The sequence below is a fragment of the Cyprinodon tularosa genome, unplaced genomic scaffold (assembly GCF_016077235.1).
Source record: "Cyprinodon tularosa strain WSP-4 unplaced genomic scaffold, ASM1607723v1 ctg437, whole genome shotgun sequence".
NCBI lineage: Eukaryota > Metazoa > Chordata > Actinopteri > Cyprinodontiformes > Cyprinodontidae > Cyprinodon > Cyprinodon tularosa.
The window spans coordinates 473,010-491,207 of record NW_024039160.1 but is presented as its reverse complement, the minus strand read 5'-3'; the positions used below and the strand labels follow the sequence as shown (position 1 = coordinate 491,207).

At 37.1% G+C, this 18,198-nt stretch overlaps 1 protein-coding gene across 3 annotated transcripts in view; it reads left to right on the top strand.

Annotated features, from left to right (window-relative positions):
• The first annotated feature begins 8,517 nt into the window (after positions 1-8,517).
• Positions 8,518-18,198, top strand: part of ptpn12 (protein tyrosine phosphatase non-receptor type 12) — a 56,194-nt gene continuing 46,513 nt past the window's right edge. For 2 of the 3 annotated variants that reach the window (XM_038299825.1, XM_038299826.1), the window contains exon 1: positions 8,518-9,087. In XM_038299825.1, coding sequence (XP_038155753.1) covers positions 8,986-9,087 — 102 coding nt within the window. In that variant the 5' untranslated portion in view covers positions 8,518-8,985. The remainder of the gene's footprint in view (positions 9,088-18,198) is intronic. The other variant, XM_038299827.1, reaches the window with a different exon arrangement.

The window sequence follows — 18,198 nt, the reverse complement described above, 5'->3', positions numbered from 1 at the left end:
TTCCGCCACATTGTTGTTCTGTTTTGTCATCCATTGGCCATTAGCACTTTCCAGCAGGAAGCAGCTGGTCGTAACATCTGTGATGCGTTAACAGACAAATGAGTTAAAGCCAATAAAATTACCCAAATCATTTGTTTTTCTCTTGCATATAATCTAGATTAATAAGCCCAAACTTTAGGAAGCAGCAGAGAGGAACTATAGAAAGCTGTCAAATTAATGGCATGATATCACTTCCACTGTTCCTTTGTTTTTAATGTCTGGGCAACTTCAAATAGAAACAGGATCATTTACATCTATGGTAAACTCATCTGTGCTATAGTTGCAAAGAATAATAGACCGTATAGGCTGCCAATTGCTGAGGAGGGGAGCTGCATGACCTCAAACTCCAACATAAAATAATTATAAAATATTGAAACTAAACAAATTTATATGATTTTAGCCACAGACACAATCCTATTTTTTAAACAGGATTGGATGGATCTCCCATCTTTGTCTACTGGATCTTATAAAAATAAATTAGCTAACTTTCTAAAGCAGCACTAAATGATTTTAAATTAGTTTTTAGTTTCTCTGTATTAAAACTGACGATGTGTGCATGGTAACCTTTATAACATTTCCTTTTTTATGTATAATGTGGGTCATGAGTAATCCCACTTTGTCTTTTTGCTTTATATTAGTTAAACATTTATTTAAATAATGAGGAAAAAATATGTTAAATGTTTACTTGCCTGACTAAGTATACTAAGTATTTGAAAAGTAATATTTAGAAATTTCCTGTTAAATCGCACTTAGATGAAGGGAGTATTTTGGATGCATTGTGTGTAGATTTAAGGTAGAAAAAAAATCTTTTTGAACCAAAAAAATATATATAATCTGAAGTAAAAATATTGCCTTATTAAACATTATATGAAGACTGTTGTGTTAATTAAAATGTAACTAAATTTTAAAAGGTAAACCAGGGAAATAAATAGGTTACTTTTGCATCAAGTAGTGCATCAAAGGGTTAAGTTACACTTTACTTAGAAATATTTTTTCCTTATGATCTGAAGCTGGCATCTATCCTGTTTGGGTTTCTTGAAGCTGCTGTTTCACTCATTAACATGGGAGTTGAAAGGTCCAATCAGATGCTAGCTTCAGTATCCTTTTCCTTTTTTTTTATTTTATTGGTTTTCTGTTTGCTGATCTCTTCTAATTATATTTTCTAACAATATTTTTAACTTTTCATTTTTTATTAGTTTTCATCTGTTGCATAAGAGGATTTAAAACACGTTGGAGCTCAGGGATTAAACATAAAAGAAAATCTCATATTGGCCACTAAATGGTGCAAATGGACAATGAAAAAAAAAGCTGACATAACCTCGCCTTAAAGTGCTCTAGAAGCATTGTGGTCAATATTCTATTTGATTGGTAAAGGTCTGAGAGTCTGGACTGTAACAGGAGCAGGGACTCGATGCTCCACCGCCCAGGCAGTAAACCTGCTATATGCTGACATTTAGAGTATATTTAGATTGGCAACTTCACACAGAAGCGTACTCACAAATACATAGTTTGCAGAAGTTAAAGCAGTAATTACAGGTCTAAATCTGACAGTGCATCTAACCGCCACTGCCTGGCAGCAGCCCAGAATATGTGAGTGTGCGCTGGTGCTGTGAAGACACAAACATGGCTGCAACACAACGTGGAAACACGATCACTCTGTTTTGGGGTAATATACTAGTCCTCATAAACATGTCACTCACAACGGTAGCTTTTGTAGTTTGACAATATTTTGCCCTCTTAAGTTATTAGAGATTTTACTGTAGTACTGTGAGTTTTGTTTTTGACATAACTGAGGAGGAAGAGTTCACAGATGCCTTTCACACACTCAAAAGGATACTTAACTGGGTTTTTAGGGTTCTATTTGGAGAGGGGTGTCATGGAGAGATGCCGACTCTCAATATATCCTCATTTATAAAGAGGATTTTAAGGTCGAACAATCTAATCGGTCATTATATGCAAACAAGTAAAGGAATGCAAGGAGAATTTTTGTATAATTCCTTACATAAACACCTTGGGGGGATCCGATTTCTCTTTTTCCTACATAAACATTTTCTTAAAATTGACTACAGTGCTTCTTTGATGTAATGAACTTAAAGGGAAATAATTAAATAAATTGCTGCAAGAGAAAAAAAACACCCATCCTGTGGAACTCTGCTGAACGTTAAGCAGGTCAGGAAAATAGATGGATGGAGAATTAAGTAGACAAGCTATGCTCCACTGAAAATATAAAATCTCACAATGAAGATGCTTCCTAAAGCTGAAGCTAAACCAATATGTGAATAGAAATGTCCTGAGACCTTCCAGACAGAATATTCTGAAGTTAAAGAGATGTCTGCAGGATAATGAATTAATATAAATCCCTTAAGATGCAATATAATGTATCATTCCTACAAGGCATGGTTTTGGAAAAGTACATAAGCTTGCAAGGTCTAGCAAGACGGAAGCACCTTTACCTCAATGTCCTACAATAACAACATGGCACTCTGTTGCGGTTTCTTTTAGGGTGGAAGGACTTGACAGATGACATTTCTCTGGATAGAGTGACGGAAAACCTGCCGAGAGGCAGTTAAACGAGTCATTTAATGATCCAGAAGATCCTTCCATCGCAGTAATAAAACAAAGCCACTTAGCTGTGGCAGTGATTGGCTGCTTGGTTGATTGAATTAAGGGTGATTGATGAATAATGGATTGATTGGCTCCTAACAAAAACGTGCAATCAAACAAATCACGAGTATCCTGGAATATTGGATGAGCTTAAAGCAACTTGAAGCCATTTTCCACCTTTGATTAAACAGGGTTCATAAAAGGTGTATAAATTCAGACAAATCTCCTGTCAGATGTTGGTATTGAACAAATGTTTGGTATTCATTTGTGACTAGTAAAAACTGCACAAAGAGCAAATATTGATAGAATAAAGGAAAATTATGTTTAATTTCCCAATGAAACACATTTCAACATCATGATTGTGATGTTAGGGTGAGTTTATAAACTGTTTGTGAAACCCCATAGTTGCCTCATGGTGATTTTAAGCTGTTGCTCTACAGCTTTAGTGTGTTACTAATGTTAAACATGTATTAATAATGCCCTGCACTCTTAACAGTACATGACTTATTTCTAAAAACTTCTAATAAGCAGGGGCATGGTGTGGTTGTGTAATGTAGCTCTTCTTTTTAATTGCCCCGAGGCCAAACTTTTCCACACTAAAGCATGAATGTGTCTGTGTGCAGACTACGGTAGATATTCCTATTTCACCCTGGTTTCAAACATGCATCATCATGCTTCTCGCTCCCCTGCAAAAGAGCAGACAACGAGGAAATCGAGACCTTCGGTGGAGACTGAGCCTTAAGAGCATGAGGAGGAGGATTTTATTTGTGTATCTGAGGGAGCCTCCCTACCTTCAGGATTATGCATGGCCTTGTTACAGCAACATTCCTTAACTCAGCTGCTTCTGTAGAGCACATTCCAGAAAGACGGGGGGAGAAAAGGGAAAAAGAGGAGGAACTGATAAAAGAAGGGAAGAAAAAGAATGAAGAATAAGACATAATGTGCTTTGTTTAAAGTTAAAGGAGACAGCAGTGGTGAACAAAGAGAGGAAATAGCTCAAAGAGGGGGAGGGGAATAATAATATGATATGTAAATGATCCCTGCTGTGAAATGGTGAACCTCTGGCCCTCCTATTCCCACATGGGGATCGAAGGTCAGTGTCACAGGCAGTATGAGGCAACCAGAGCCGGCATTTAGAGAAGAAGAAAAAAAAAAGGTCACAAGATCATTTTTGTACAGCTATTAAAGAAAACACTCAATACAGTAGACTAACAGAGTATTTGAAGCTTTTATTCATTAGCATACAAGATGCAACCTGAAAAAGCAACTTGTCTCTTTTGTTAGTGAGGATAGATACATAAGAGTTTTCAGAAAATACAGTTTGCAAATCACGACAAAACTATCCTGTGCAGCTGCCCTTATCAAAAATGTGATTTAATGAAAGTTTACATCAGTTTCAGTGGCCACACTTTGACCATTTATTACTGCCAGACTTGTAGAAAAGGAGGCCATTAGAGCAACATCTCATGTCCCGATCCGAAGACATTCAAGACAGGATGAGGAACAAAATCATTGAATTCTATGGGTTTGGAAATGGTTGCACAGCAAATTTCCAAGGGTTTGAAACGCTCTGTAAACTATAGTGCATGCGTAGATAACACGAACAGTGATGAAACTTTCTTTGAGTGACCATCATAAAGAATTGCTGCAAAATCATATCAATAACTCGTTCAGGAGTTTTAAAGCGCTGGGAGCCTCAGTTTTTTTAATCAGTTTCATCATTCAGTCATTGATTATAAAGCCGAAGAAACTTTTTGGAAATTTAACCAGCTTTTATAAACCAAAAACTCATTTTTTCTTATATGTTTTATTTACCTTCAGCTTTGACACACATCAAAACCAAGCAGAGGAACAGACTGGATGTAGAGAACAGCCTGGGATCAGCTGGTTTTCACACTGAGCTATCAGAGCTCTTCAAAACAGCTCAGTTGTCTTGATGAAAACAATGTGAAACTAATTAATTCAGCCTGAGTATAACTTTTGTTCTGTATTTTTCCCCCCCAAATAATCAAGTTTAAATGTGATTATAGGGAAGTTACATAGAGGAGCTCTAGTTTTATAAATAATGGTTTATAATGTGATTTTATTCTGTATTTATTTTGATTCCTTACGAACCTCCAGGCAACATATTTATGTTTTTTTATTTGAGATGGAGAGATAGATAGATAGATAGATAGATAGATAGATAGATAGATAGATAGATAGATAGATAGATAGATAGATAGATAGATAGATAGATACTTTATTAATCCCAGATGGTGGAAATTCACCTGTTGACAGCAAAGATGAGAACATATTAAATAAGATAAAAGACACACAATTAGATGAAAAAAAAAAAAAAAACTCAGTCCTTCAAGAGGCATTAAATTGTCTAATGGCAGTCGGGACAAAATATCTTCTGTATCTCTCCGTTCTACTTTTCACAGAGATCAGTCTTGAAATAGTCTTTATTTCAGCTGTTGTAGTTTTGGATAATCATCAATACTTTTAACTGAGAGAGATACTCATGGTAAGAGAAAATGGTAAGAGACAGAAATTTCTATGCTGGTAGTTGATTTTGGTTGTATATAAAGACATTTTGATTAAATTATAGCTCTGTTGGCTTATTATTTCTCATTTATGTGTTTTCACTTTGAATTGAATTGGTTTGTAATAATAAGCATTCTGAGACTTTATCGTAACCAGATCCCATATTCAGAGGTGCCACATGTCACATGCATTGAGTAAACTAGAAAGTAATTGACCCGAACTAATCCCAGTGGAGGTGTGGAGGTGTGAAAAAAAGTCTAAAATCAAGGTTGAAAAAGTGCAAATATATATTTTATTTAAAGAGGGATACGATACGAGTAGCTCACAGAATACAATACAACCTGACCACTAGTGGCTGCTAAAGCTGCTGCTAAAGCTGTGGAAGCTGCCAAGTTAATGGCTCCATTAGTAAATACTGCCAGCAGATGGCAACAGCGTACAGCAATGTTTATGTCTACTAATCACGTGAGGTGCAAAAATAATTTTCAGGTTTAAAAATGACTAAGTTAACACTATCAGGTCAAATGTTAGGTATATGTTTTGATTTGGATATTAATATATGATTTTTTTTTTTTTTGGTATAGGCATAGTATCAAACTAGACACCTTTCAAAAGGAAACCAAAGTTAAAGTTTTAGAGTGGCCTAGTAAAAGTCTGGGCATTAATTTGATTGAGATGCTGTGGCTCTGGCCTTAAACAGATCCCTGATGCTCAAAAAAGCAGTTATTCAAAAAAGAGCAGCAGTATAAAGAAATAAATAATAACCAGATATTGAAAAAGTTTGATAGAAATAATTTACAAGTGTGGCGCTGGCTGCTATTAGATTTAGATTATAATTACTTTTTTCTCATAGAGCCAGCATAGTTGGGGGATTTTATCTAAAACATTAGGGTATGACAAACAAGCCAAAGAAATCTGTAAGGTTACAAATATTTTTTTTTAGAGGGCCTGACTGCTTTTTTTTTTGTATTTACGTACTTTGATTTGTCTGTTTAGCATATTTCTATTAATATTTCGTGTTGTATTGACCTTACATAGCCATCCTCTACACATGACTCACCTTCTAAACGTATGCAGAAAGGATTAAATAATCAGATTTTTAATTGCAGTGAAATAATATACAACTTGTCATAGCAGAAAATAAAACTCACTTTTATTTGAGCTTGTGTAATTAATTGAAATAAATCTCAAATTATGATGATTTGATTGGAAAAAAAAAAGCAATTTTTTGTTGAAGATGTATTAGTGTATAATTTACTTTTTTCTATTATCTATGTAAAATATATGTCTTTAAAGAAAGCAAGCAAATCAAGCAAGGTAGAAGTGTGTTTGAGAAAGGCTTGAAATGGTTCATTTAAAGGCAGATTACCAAATTAAAATTTTAAATAAACTGAACCTGTGACATGAAAATAAACAAAGACCAATTTTGTTGTTGGCACCATGTAAATTGGGTGGTAGGAGTTACAATGAATACTCCATACTACTGTATTGGACACAGTTTACATGGTCCTTTAGACGCATAACAGGAGAAAACTATTTTTTTGTAACACCAAAGCAAACATAAATGTGTTAACTTTTTTCAGCTTTTCATGTATTTTTTCTTAAAATAATGTGACCAAAACCAAATGTTTGAAGAAGGTTTAAAATAATAGAGGTACATTTAAATTCTCTAAGTAGGATCAGAGTCTGTGGAAGGAAAGGTCAAATGAGGACGGAGGAGAAACAAAACTGTGGAGAAAAAAGCGAGGCAAGGGCAGAAAATGTATGGAGATAATAAGCAAATAGGTTAGAAGACAAGAGCAACAAAAAGCAGCTTGTGTGAGCATGAAGCTTGCTGGCAAAGCAGCAGCGTCCCTTCTCTGTTTTGCTCTCCTGTGAGGTGAATAGTTGGGTTTGTTTGTCATTGCTGCTAGATCTAAATGAAAACAAAGTAGCTGTTTCTTGTTTGTGTGTGTTTACTGGAGGACAGTTCCTGCAACATAAGGGTCTATTGAAATGTAATCCCTTGTAATGGCAACATTATAAAGTGTTATCATCATTCACCATATATATATTTACCTTATACTCTGAACTTCCATATCAATGCGTTTTTGCACCATGTTTTTTGATCACTGCTGCAGTTGAATGAATTAATGAATGATTACTTTATTTCGGTTTAAAAACAAAAAATAAAATAATCGTTTTTACAAAAGAACCCATCACCGAAAAAGGAATAGGCTGAAGCCCCAAGGCTTATTTTTTGTCCTATCCTGTACCATCATAACAATAATTCACAATAAAACATTGGTACTTATACATAATTACAAAACACCTAACTTAAACTTAAAAATCAAACTCAGTCAAATTTCATTGTAACCTTTTATAATTTTAGATTTTAAAGTCTTCTTGAAAACGAACATAGAGTTACACATCTATATGTCATCGTTTAGTCCGTTCCATAATTTTGCACCCAAAACTGACACACATCTGTACTTGTGATTAATTCTGGTTTTGTAAGTTTCAAACATTAGTAACCCCCTTAAGTTATAAATCCCCTGCCTTCGCTTAAACATTCTTTGAATACAAACCAGGGTGTCTTATTTACCACTCGTAACATAATTTCCAAGGTTTTTAAATATACAATGTCCGGAAATTTTAATGTATGTGATCTTATAAATAGCTGATTTGTAGAATTATGGTGTCCAACTCCATTTATTATTCCATTTATTTTTCTTTGACTGCCTGGATGTGCTCTCTTCATTTACAGTTGCCTTTTGTATCTCTGCTTCTGTCTCCTTGAACCCCAGTCAGCCTCGGCAGATGGCCGCTCACAATGAGCCTGGTTCTGCTGGAGGTTCCTTCATGTCAAGTTTTTCCTCCCCACTGTTGCTACAACCTTGCTTAGTGTGAGGGATTGCATCCGAGTCAATGAGTCGATGCAATCAACTGGTTTTCCTTAGATAAAAAACTATGAATCAATTTGACTGTATGATCTGGTGAACTGTAAAGTGCCTTGAGATTACATGTGTTGTGAATTGGCGCTATAGAAATAAACTGAATTAAATCAATAAACCTTTTTCTGCAGTTGATCTAAATTCGGTTTATATAGTACAGTATAGTATAGTATTTTTTATTTATTTATTTATTTATTTTTCATATATTATTTTCTTGGAGCAGCTGTAAGAGGCGTTAACACAACGAACATCTGTTTTCTCCAATCACAGCTAATAACTTAGTTGAGTGACACCCAATTTCTTCCAATGGTATTCTCTCAATGTGTTTTCATCGGGACCAATCAGAGGCAGGTGTTCTTGGAAGAGGCGGGGCTACGTGTTGTTGGCTGTCCCCAGTCCGGACGTTCCCCCCAGTAGCAGAATAGCAAGCCCCAGCGCCAGCAGTGTGTGAATGTGGCAATCGAGGTAGACAGGGAGGGGTGGAAACACTGACCGGGTGGTTCTTATTTTTTTTTTTGGGTCCCGTTTTTCTTTATATTCCGTTTCTCGTTGAGCCGAGTCACCACGGTTCATACCTCGCCACGGTTAGGAACTGTTAGCGGGGCTGTGGAGCCGGTTACCGCTTTTCCTCGGGACTAACTGCTGTCGTTGTGGAAATAGTCCAGAAGAAAGAAGGGAAGGTAGAAACAACATGGGGCGATAATAAAAAAATGTGTGTAGCGGACCGACGATGACTCTCTGGGAGGACCCGTGAAGCCTATTTATTTTCTATTTATTACCCATTTTCCCCTTGTGTCCTCTTGTATTATTTCCCATTCCCACCTTGTTAGTTTGGGAATTTTTTTTTCCTCAAAGAAAAACGTTAGAAGAAGGCTAAAGGATGGACCAAGCCGGTATCCTGAGAAACTTTATCCAGAGGGTGAAGGCCATGAGCGAATTGGATGTAGACAGAGGAGAGGACAACTTCGGCAGCGACTTTATGGTGGGTCAGAATTACCAGGAACATAAACCTGGACCTCTCTGTCTTAAATGTATCTCCTCCATATCCCACCACCTCCCCTTTCCCGTCTCCTGGTTCTCCTGTATCCCCCAGGAGGTGAGACAGGGGCGGCCACACTGCTCTCTTCCTTTTCCTCCCATTTCCAGTCTTTATATGGCGGCCTTGCATTGTCTCCCAAACCTCAGGAACAACCACAGTTGTCCTCTCAGAAATGGAAAGGACTCATCCAGGCCACCTTTTTTTCTCCTTCCTATTAATAATTAGGTGCTACCCAGGCAGCTAAGGTTAAAGTGCTTTGTTATTGTGGTTTTTCAGTCACTCTTTCTGAGTTAAAGTGCAATGTTTCATGTGTCACCATTTAAAAACAATGATTTTAGTTACACATTTGTTTCGTTTAATGCTTAAAAGCATTAAATAAGTTGAGCTGCAATTATTGATTGACCTGTATCCTAATCAGCTCTGATTGTTGATCCAGTTATTTTTATTTAAATGCACCAAAACATTAACTCCATCAATCAACTGCATGCACATTTACACCCTGCTTGGAGCTAAGAATATGTATTATAGGGATCTATATTAGAGGCATAAATATAAAAAAACGGTCTGTTACAATTGGGAGGACAATTGTCTCCTTGATCTGTGCATTTCTATTATTAATTGCTCCTACATTAAACAAATTCAACTTAAATCATAAGAGTTTATTGTCAAAGGCTAACAAATAATTAATTAATTGGAAATGGTTACGATGCACCAGTCCATCCTCTGAGTTTTTGATCAGAATCAAGTTTATTGCCCAGTAGGTAGTGAGTAGTTTGCACATACAAGGAATTGGACTTGGTGTTGATGGTGCTGAAAAATTATATATATATATACACACACACACACAGACATTAATGCAATGCAATAGTGACCTTTGATGGGCGTGTCAAACCCTGACAGGTTAGAAGATGTAAATTCTTCAATAAAAAATATTAGAATAGTCTTGTTTTTATGTTTTCAACGGGTTTCAAAGCTACTGGCTTCATTGAAGGACCTTGCATTAATGCTTACCTTCAGGTCCTTGTTGAATTTGCAGGTTTAACCTGAAAGAAAATAGTTGTTTGCTATCTTCAGATCAGCATATTAACAACCCGGGGCAAAGCAATGTGTAGCACCCGGTTATTCTTCTTTTAATGACTGTTGATTTTATTGCATCAGTTTAAAAATGAAAGAAGGAAACAGGGAGTCATTGATCTAACAACTGAACCTGAGCGGACAATACAACCAATGGTGCCACCAGGCCGTCCACTTATAAAGAGCAGTTAGAAATCAATCGAATCGTTCTGAATAATTTGACAAGTTCACAAGTCATGACCCAGTTTCCAGCTTTGACATGTGCTTTGTGGTTTTAGCTCAACCATGTCCAATTATTATTGGTGTTGTGTGTGTAAGCGGATCCCGCTGAATATTAGAAACAATCATTTATTGGCGATTTCAAAATGTTGTTCAGATGACCACAGACTGGCACTGATGACTGTGTCTGTTACATCTCTAGATGTTGCAATTCTGGGGTCTAAAATAAGGCCTCTCCCTCTCTCTGGGCTTGTGAAAGTGGCACGTCTCTCATAACCATCTAGGCCTTAACCGTTCATTTTAGATAGAAAATATTTAATTGGTCTTTTTGCATCCTGACTTTATGCAACAGGGGATTACAACTACAAATTATTTTATGACAATTCGTATTTCGTTTTCTAAATCTTAGCATCATTGTCTGTGCTAATCGGCTTCAGAGCCTTTAAACCTTTCCTGCATTTGTCTACACTTGCAAACAAATACTCCATTACTTCCCTACTTCATGCATGCTGCTTGCTGGAGCTTGCAGCATTCTTTCTTGGCCTATTTCATAACATTTTCTACACGGCGTGCAGAAGGAAGCCTTATCGACGCATAAAGTATCCAACAAAATTATCTAAATAATAGCTGTTTGTTTTTGACGTTTTTAATGGTGCAAGTTGCAGAGCTCAAACAGGCTCTAGCTGCTGGGCAGTGTTAGAGAACGGATGTGTTTTTAACTCAATAATTGTCACTTTACATTTTATCACTAACGTACTTATCACTCGAATATCCACGCCTTGTTAAACTATTTACTTCAAACAAACTCTTGTGTTTCTTTAAGGGAGAAGTTGTTCTTGAAGTTATGTGACCTAGAATAATATTAAGGTCAAAGCTTTGCTTTTTGTTACCTGTTTACCTTGTTTTTTTGGGTTTTTTTTTTTTTATTTTTCCTCAGAAAAATTTTCTCTTGCTTTTTAACTCTGTTACAGTAACCAGATTAGCACAAGCAAAGTTTCACTACTCCTAACCAGAGCTTCGGGCAAGTCTTGTTCCTTAAAAAAAAAAAATTATTGAGTGACTTAGCTAACGCAGCCTGGAATTGAGAAAACCTGTTCTGACTGAATGCAGGTGGGCTGTGTGCCAGCATAGCGATTAGAGAGATGCAAAGGTTGACCAGCCGCAGCCTTCATCCACTGTTTTACCAAACCTGCCTGCTTTAAAGGACTTTTTTAAAGGCTAACTTGCTACACCCCAAGAGCATGGGGTGTGCTCTCTCTGTGCTGTGACTCACCAGAGCTCCCTGACAAAACTCCCACTTTAACTGTCCATTGTTGTTTATATATAGAATGTGTTTTATAGGCCTAATTACAGGCTCCAGTGGGGCAAGGAGTCAAAGATTATATTCTTTGTTCACTGGGCTTTTTCAGCTGTTTGATAGAGCAGCATGTTTTTATATATATATATATATATGGTTAGATTAAACGAGTAGCAGATACCTGTATGAAAAATGGTGAGGTGGAAAGACTATTCTAAATTGCTTTTAATGAAAAAAGACATCAACCAAAGTGTTGTGCAGCTACTTTAAAATCTCTGCATCAGGGCAGCCAATTAGTGCTCTAATCATATGGGTGGGGTGGGGGAGGGGGGGGGGGTGGGGGGTGGGGGTGGTGGAAATCAATGAATGATGGCACTCAAAAGATTTAATGTGTTTTCATGCAACTATCATTCCTCTATTGTTTTTTGCACATCTAGAGATTGAAAAGTTCACACATAATGTTGAAAAATGCAGATAAATATCAGAATCAGCAGGCATGGATGCTGCCTGTGAAGAGGAATTGTTTTGCCAATCCATGGATTAGTTTCTAGACTTGGACTGGGCCGTTCTGAAACATTGCTTTGCTAGATTATTTAGCTGCTGTCCGAGAGACATTTTAAGAAATTCTGATTTAATACCTACAGGTGCTGGTCATAAAATTAGAATATCATGAAAAAGTAGATTGATTTCAGTAATTCCATTTAAAAAGTGAAACTTGTATATTATATTCATACATTACATACAAACTCATATATTTCAGATGTTTATTTTGTTTAATTTTGATGATTACAAATGACAACAAATGAAAATCTCAAATTCATCATATCAGAAAATTAGAATATTACTGAAGACCAATAAAAACAAAGGATTTATAGAAATGTTGGCCAACTGAAAAGTATGAACATGAAAAGTATGAGCATGTACAGCACTCAGTATTTAGTTGGGCCTCCTTTGGCCTGTATTACTGCAGCAATGCGGCGTGGCATGGAGTCGATCAGTCTGTGGCACTGCTCAGGTGTTATGATAGCCCCGGTTGCTCTAATAGTGGCTTTTAGCTCTTCTGAATTGTTGGGTCTGGTGTATTGCATCTTCTTCTTCACAATACCCCATAGATTTTCTATGGGGTTAAGGTCAGGAGAGTTTGCTGGCCAATTAAGAACAGGGATACCATGGTCCTTCAACCAGGTACTGGTAGCTTTGGCACTGTGTGCAGGTGCCAAGTCTTGTTGGAAAATGAAATCTGCATCTCCAAAAAGTTGGTCAGCTGCAGGAAGCATGAAGTGCTCTAAAACTTCCTGGTATGTGGCTGCGTTGACCCTGGACCTCAGAAAACACAATGGACCAACACCAGCAGATGACATGGCACCCCAAACCATCACTGACTGTGGAAACTTTACACTGGACTTCAAGCAACGTGAATGAAGTGCCTCTCTTCTTTTCCTCCAGACTCTGGGACCTTGATTTCCAAAGGAAATGCAAAATTTACTTTCATCAGAGAACATGACTTTGGACCACTCACCAGCAGTCCAGTCCTGTTTCTCTTTAGCCCAGGCAAGACGCTTCTGACGCTGTCTGTGGTTCAAGAGTGGCTTGACACAAGGAATGGGACAGCAGAAACCCATGTCTTTCATACGTCTGTGTGTGGTGGTTCTTGAAGCACTCACTCCAGCTGCAGTCCACTCTTTGTGAATCTCCCCCACATTTTTGAATGGGTTTTGTTTCACAATCCTCTCCAGGGTGCGGTTATCTCTCTTGCTTGTACACTTTTTTCGACCACATCTTTTCCTTCCCTTCGCCTCTCTATTAATGTGCTTGGACACTGAGCTCTGTGAACAGCCAGCCTCTTTAGCGATGACCTTTTGTGTCTTGCCCTCCTTGTGCAAGGTGTCGATGGTCGTCTTTTGGACAACTGTCAAGTCAGCAGTCTTCCCCATGATTGTGTAGCCTATAGAACTAGACTGAAAGACCATTTAAAGGCCTTTGCAGGTGGTTTGAGTTAATTAGCTGATTAGAGTGTGGCACCAGGGGCCATCAATTTTGAACCTTTTCACAATATTCTAATTTTCTGATATGATGAATTTGAGATTTTCATTTGTTGTCATTTGTAATCATCAAAATTAAACAAAATAAACATCTGAAATATATGAGTTTGTATGTAATGTATGAATATAATATACAAGTTTCACTTTTTAAATGGAATTACTGAAATCAATCTACTTTTTCATGATATTCTAATTTTATGACCAGCACCTGTAAAACTCTACAGGTACTATTGTGAATAAGAACAGGCAACTAATTAATGCGATCAGATGTCCACCAGCACCACATGTTTGCTCAACACAGAGCTGCTGCAAAGCTAAAGAGTTTTTTATAGTTGCCTTTTTACCTCCTTGTACTTTAAAGATCACTGGGATTTATTTATTGTATTACAATTAGTTCATATTGGGCTTGAGTGTCATTGACTGAAGGATCATTTCTCTTGAATATGGCTCCACCCTAAAAACTGAAATAAAACCAAATTTGCTAGATCAATTCAGGGTTGTTTTTACATTACTGGAACATTATTTGAATTCTATATGAATAAAACAGTTTGTACTTGATGCTACAGTAAAGCCAAGAAAGTTGAATAACACTAGAGCGAGAAGATCCTCGCCAAAGCAGCTCATTTCCCTAATGAACCATGCTAAGTTGATTCTTTTAATAGATCTATGATGTCATTAGAGCTGAAAGGATTTGCCAAAAACTTATTTTCATTCAACATTGTGATTAGATTTTTTATTTTTATTTTTGCACTAAGCATGTAGATGTTTAACTGCAGGGCTTCTTAAACCGGCCATACACTGTATGATATTTCAAATCATTGCACCTAGCTAGAGTGCAAACTGTAGGACAAAACCACAGGATTTAAAAGTTCAAAGATCACAGCGTATGTTCTTGGACTCTATGGCCCGACGCTCTGATGCAAGCTTCTTACACTGTACGTCCAAAAACCACATGTTGGACTCAGCGCAGAGAGATGGCGCTGGTTGGACTTGTCAATCTTCAAACCAAGAAGAACTCCCTTGTTTGCACATGTGCAGTGCTCAAGTTCTTGTAAATTGGCTTTGTAAATTTACCGGATTTGAAATATGTTTGATTTTCGCCTGACCTCACCATTCCTAATCAGGAGGACAGGATGCTGATTGCCCCTCGTTACCCCCTATGTTCTACACGACGCAGGGTGTACAATTAGGCTGAAACTCAGCCCGATTGAAAACATTTTTGCACGACTGGGGAATTGACCCGAAACGGGCAAAAAAAAAAAAATCATACAGCATATTCCCGGCTTTAGCTTTCATGTCATTGAAAGCTCACTTGTCCTTGTTGTAGGACTTTATTTTAACCCTTGTGAGGGAAATTGTTTACTACTCACATGCATGGATCCCTTCTGTGTGACAGCAAACCCTCTTTACTGAAACCTTAAAGGATGAATTTAAGTGAGAAACTAAATTTCTTATGTTGAATGTAATGTGAACACGATTAAGGGGCTTTTAGGGATAAAAATCGCCTTTTTAAAATTGCAAGAAAATGCAGTATAATCTGAATTTTAATCATGATGACCACCAAAATTAAATTGAGCTATCGCACACCTGTGGTAACATTTCTAGAGCAGTCTGTCCAAAGTTTTTCCATAATCTTGCTAACCAACAAACCAGTGCTACCGAAAACGTCACCTCCTTGGCAGCGGTGATCTTATCAGCTCTACAGTAATCTAATCCTAATTGCTGTCATGCTTTTGGCATTTTTCCGTCGGTATTTTGAACATTTATCTTTGGCGACAAACTCCATGTCTACAGGTTTGGGTGGTCATCTTACTATCACCCAAATCTTTAGCTCTTTCAGTCAGACTATCATATTTAAGTCTGTTAAATACCGATTTCTTCCACACTTCTTGTAAACTGGTTGAACTAAAGGTTATTTAAAACCCTAATCTGGCTGTGCTATGGCTAAATTGATTTTAATCGTAATTATAAGAGAACATTAGCATTTTTGTGAATTTCATCTGAAGCCTCCGGAACAAGGACGGAGCATTGAAATACTTTTTAAAGTGTTTGTGTAGGTGTTTTAAATTGTGAGCAGCTAAAACCACAAACGTATTTGACTTGAGAAGAAGTGAAAGGAGCTCAATGCAAAGACAGGAAATAGGTCATATTTACGGAAACTAAAAGATCCCAGATTGGTTTGAGCCGTCACCTTTGCATTTCATAGCAGCAACTTCGATATTCTCTTATCACATGTTAAGTGCAACATCATAAAACGCACATGTAGCTACAGTGGAGCTAAATAATACAGTCTAGATGGGGTTTAGGAGTTCAGCCTCTGTGTGTGTAGTTGTGTGTTCCCGCCACACCTCTGCATGCTGATGACTCCACATCTGCACATCAAAGAAAGCGAAAAAATGCAAACACACAAGCTTCTGTGAAGTGTCCTGATAAGCAGACAAAAAAATAAAAAATAACACACACACACAAGGGAAGCAGGTAAGGGAAACGTGAAAGTGCCAAACATATAATATAGTAGTTTTTATGCATGAATTGTGTTTAGGAGCATAGAGATGTTAGATAGTAGATGGCAAAATATGGTCTAATTTTAAGATTTTAAGATCAAAACGGAGAACTTAGACTTACTCTGAATTTATTTACCACCTGGAGGATGTTCAGTGTGCTGTGGTCTGTCATCAGTCAGGCATGCTGAAAATGAGCCAGGGGCCTTTGAGAAACAGAAACCAGGCAAATGTTAAAGCTGCTTTAGGAGGACTTAGATCATGATTAAAGAAAAGAATAAAGAATAATGCCTATATATATATATATATATATATATATATATATATATATATATATATATATATATATATATATATATATATATATATATATATATATATATATAAATAATACATCTTATAATGATCATATCATATAACACAATACAACACCAACAATGTTCATTTTAACCAAACTTGCAAAGTCAACCTCACATGTAATTATTAGAATTTTATAAAACATTTCAAAACAATCATTAATAATATTAAGATCTGGACTCAAAGTGAGCAATTAAAACAAACCAATATCAATAGAAACTGCTTTTTTTTTATCAATTGCAGTTTGCTGGTCGATCACTGTTTAAAAAAGCCAGATTTTACGTTTTTATATTTTTCATGTACAGTAGCAGCCTTTCAGAATGGCCCTTCGCAGTTGAAAGCTAGCCAAATGGCAGCAAAATCCCCTCCAACTTCCAGCCACTGCCCTTCTCATGGGCATGCATATTTTTTTTTTTTACTCTGACTCCACCTTTTCGCTGAATTACAGGGTCTGACCAGGAGATAACGTTTCTCTTTAGGTCTTGATCTCCACAAATCATGACAGAATATTTTAGATGTTTAAGAAGGAATTGTAGGGGATTAACCAAGGACCCATCAAGGAATGTGGGGAAATTTTGAATGGCTACTACTCTATTATAAGGTTTTAATCTACTATAAATGTTCCAATCGGATTTTATTGATAAAAAAAAATGACTCGGTGCTTTAAAAAATAAATTTTATATTTAGAGTGTTGGTAGTGGCTGATTTCAGATCTTTGCGGGGGTGGATAAGGTCACTGTATAAGACCAGTTTCACATTTAAGTATCTATTTATCATCTGAAAATGAAGGAAATGAATCGGTGTTCCTCTAATAATTAGTTTCCCCATCCTGCCGCGAGTTCAACCTCACATCCCTATCACTGGTTCTCTGTTGCCTCCAAGGCTACGTTCACACTGCAGGCCTTGATGCTCAATTCCGATTTTTTAGCGAAATCCGATTTTTTTTACATTGTCATTCATATTTCCAAATATATGCGACTTGTATGTGATCTCCTGTGTGGACTGCAATCATACAAAGCAAGTGTCCCGCATGCGCAGTAGAGGATGCAATGACGTCACAGGCCAGAGTGCTCTTTTTTCCGGAAGTAAACATAGATTGTAGTGCCGCATCTAGCGGCCTTTTCTAACCATTAAAGCACAATCTTTTCAATATGGTTAAAAAAAATACTGCTTGCAAAATCATCACCTGCCATAGTTGTTGTTTTTCTTGCCGCTTCAGCATAATAGTGACCGTTGTCGGGTATTAATGACGTTCAGGCAGTATGAATGTGACCTGGCCGTTCACACACAGGTCGCATTTGACAAGAGCAGATTCGTATCGGATTCAGGACCACATAGCAAGTGGCCGGGGTCACATTGGAAAAAATCCCATCTATGTTGTTCAGACTGCCATGAAAAGATCAGATTCAGGTCACATATGGGCCAAAAAATCAGATTTGGGTCACTTCAGGCTGCAGTGTGAACGTAGCCTAAATGTGTGTTCAGCTGGATTCATCCTCCCATAGCGCTAAAGAAAAGCATCCACACCACATGATGCTGCCATTACCGTGTTTCTCTATGAGGG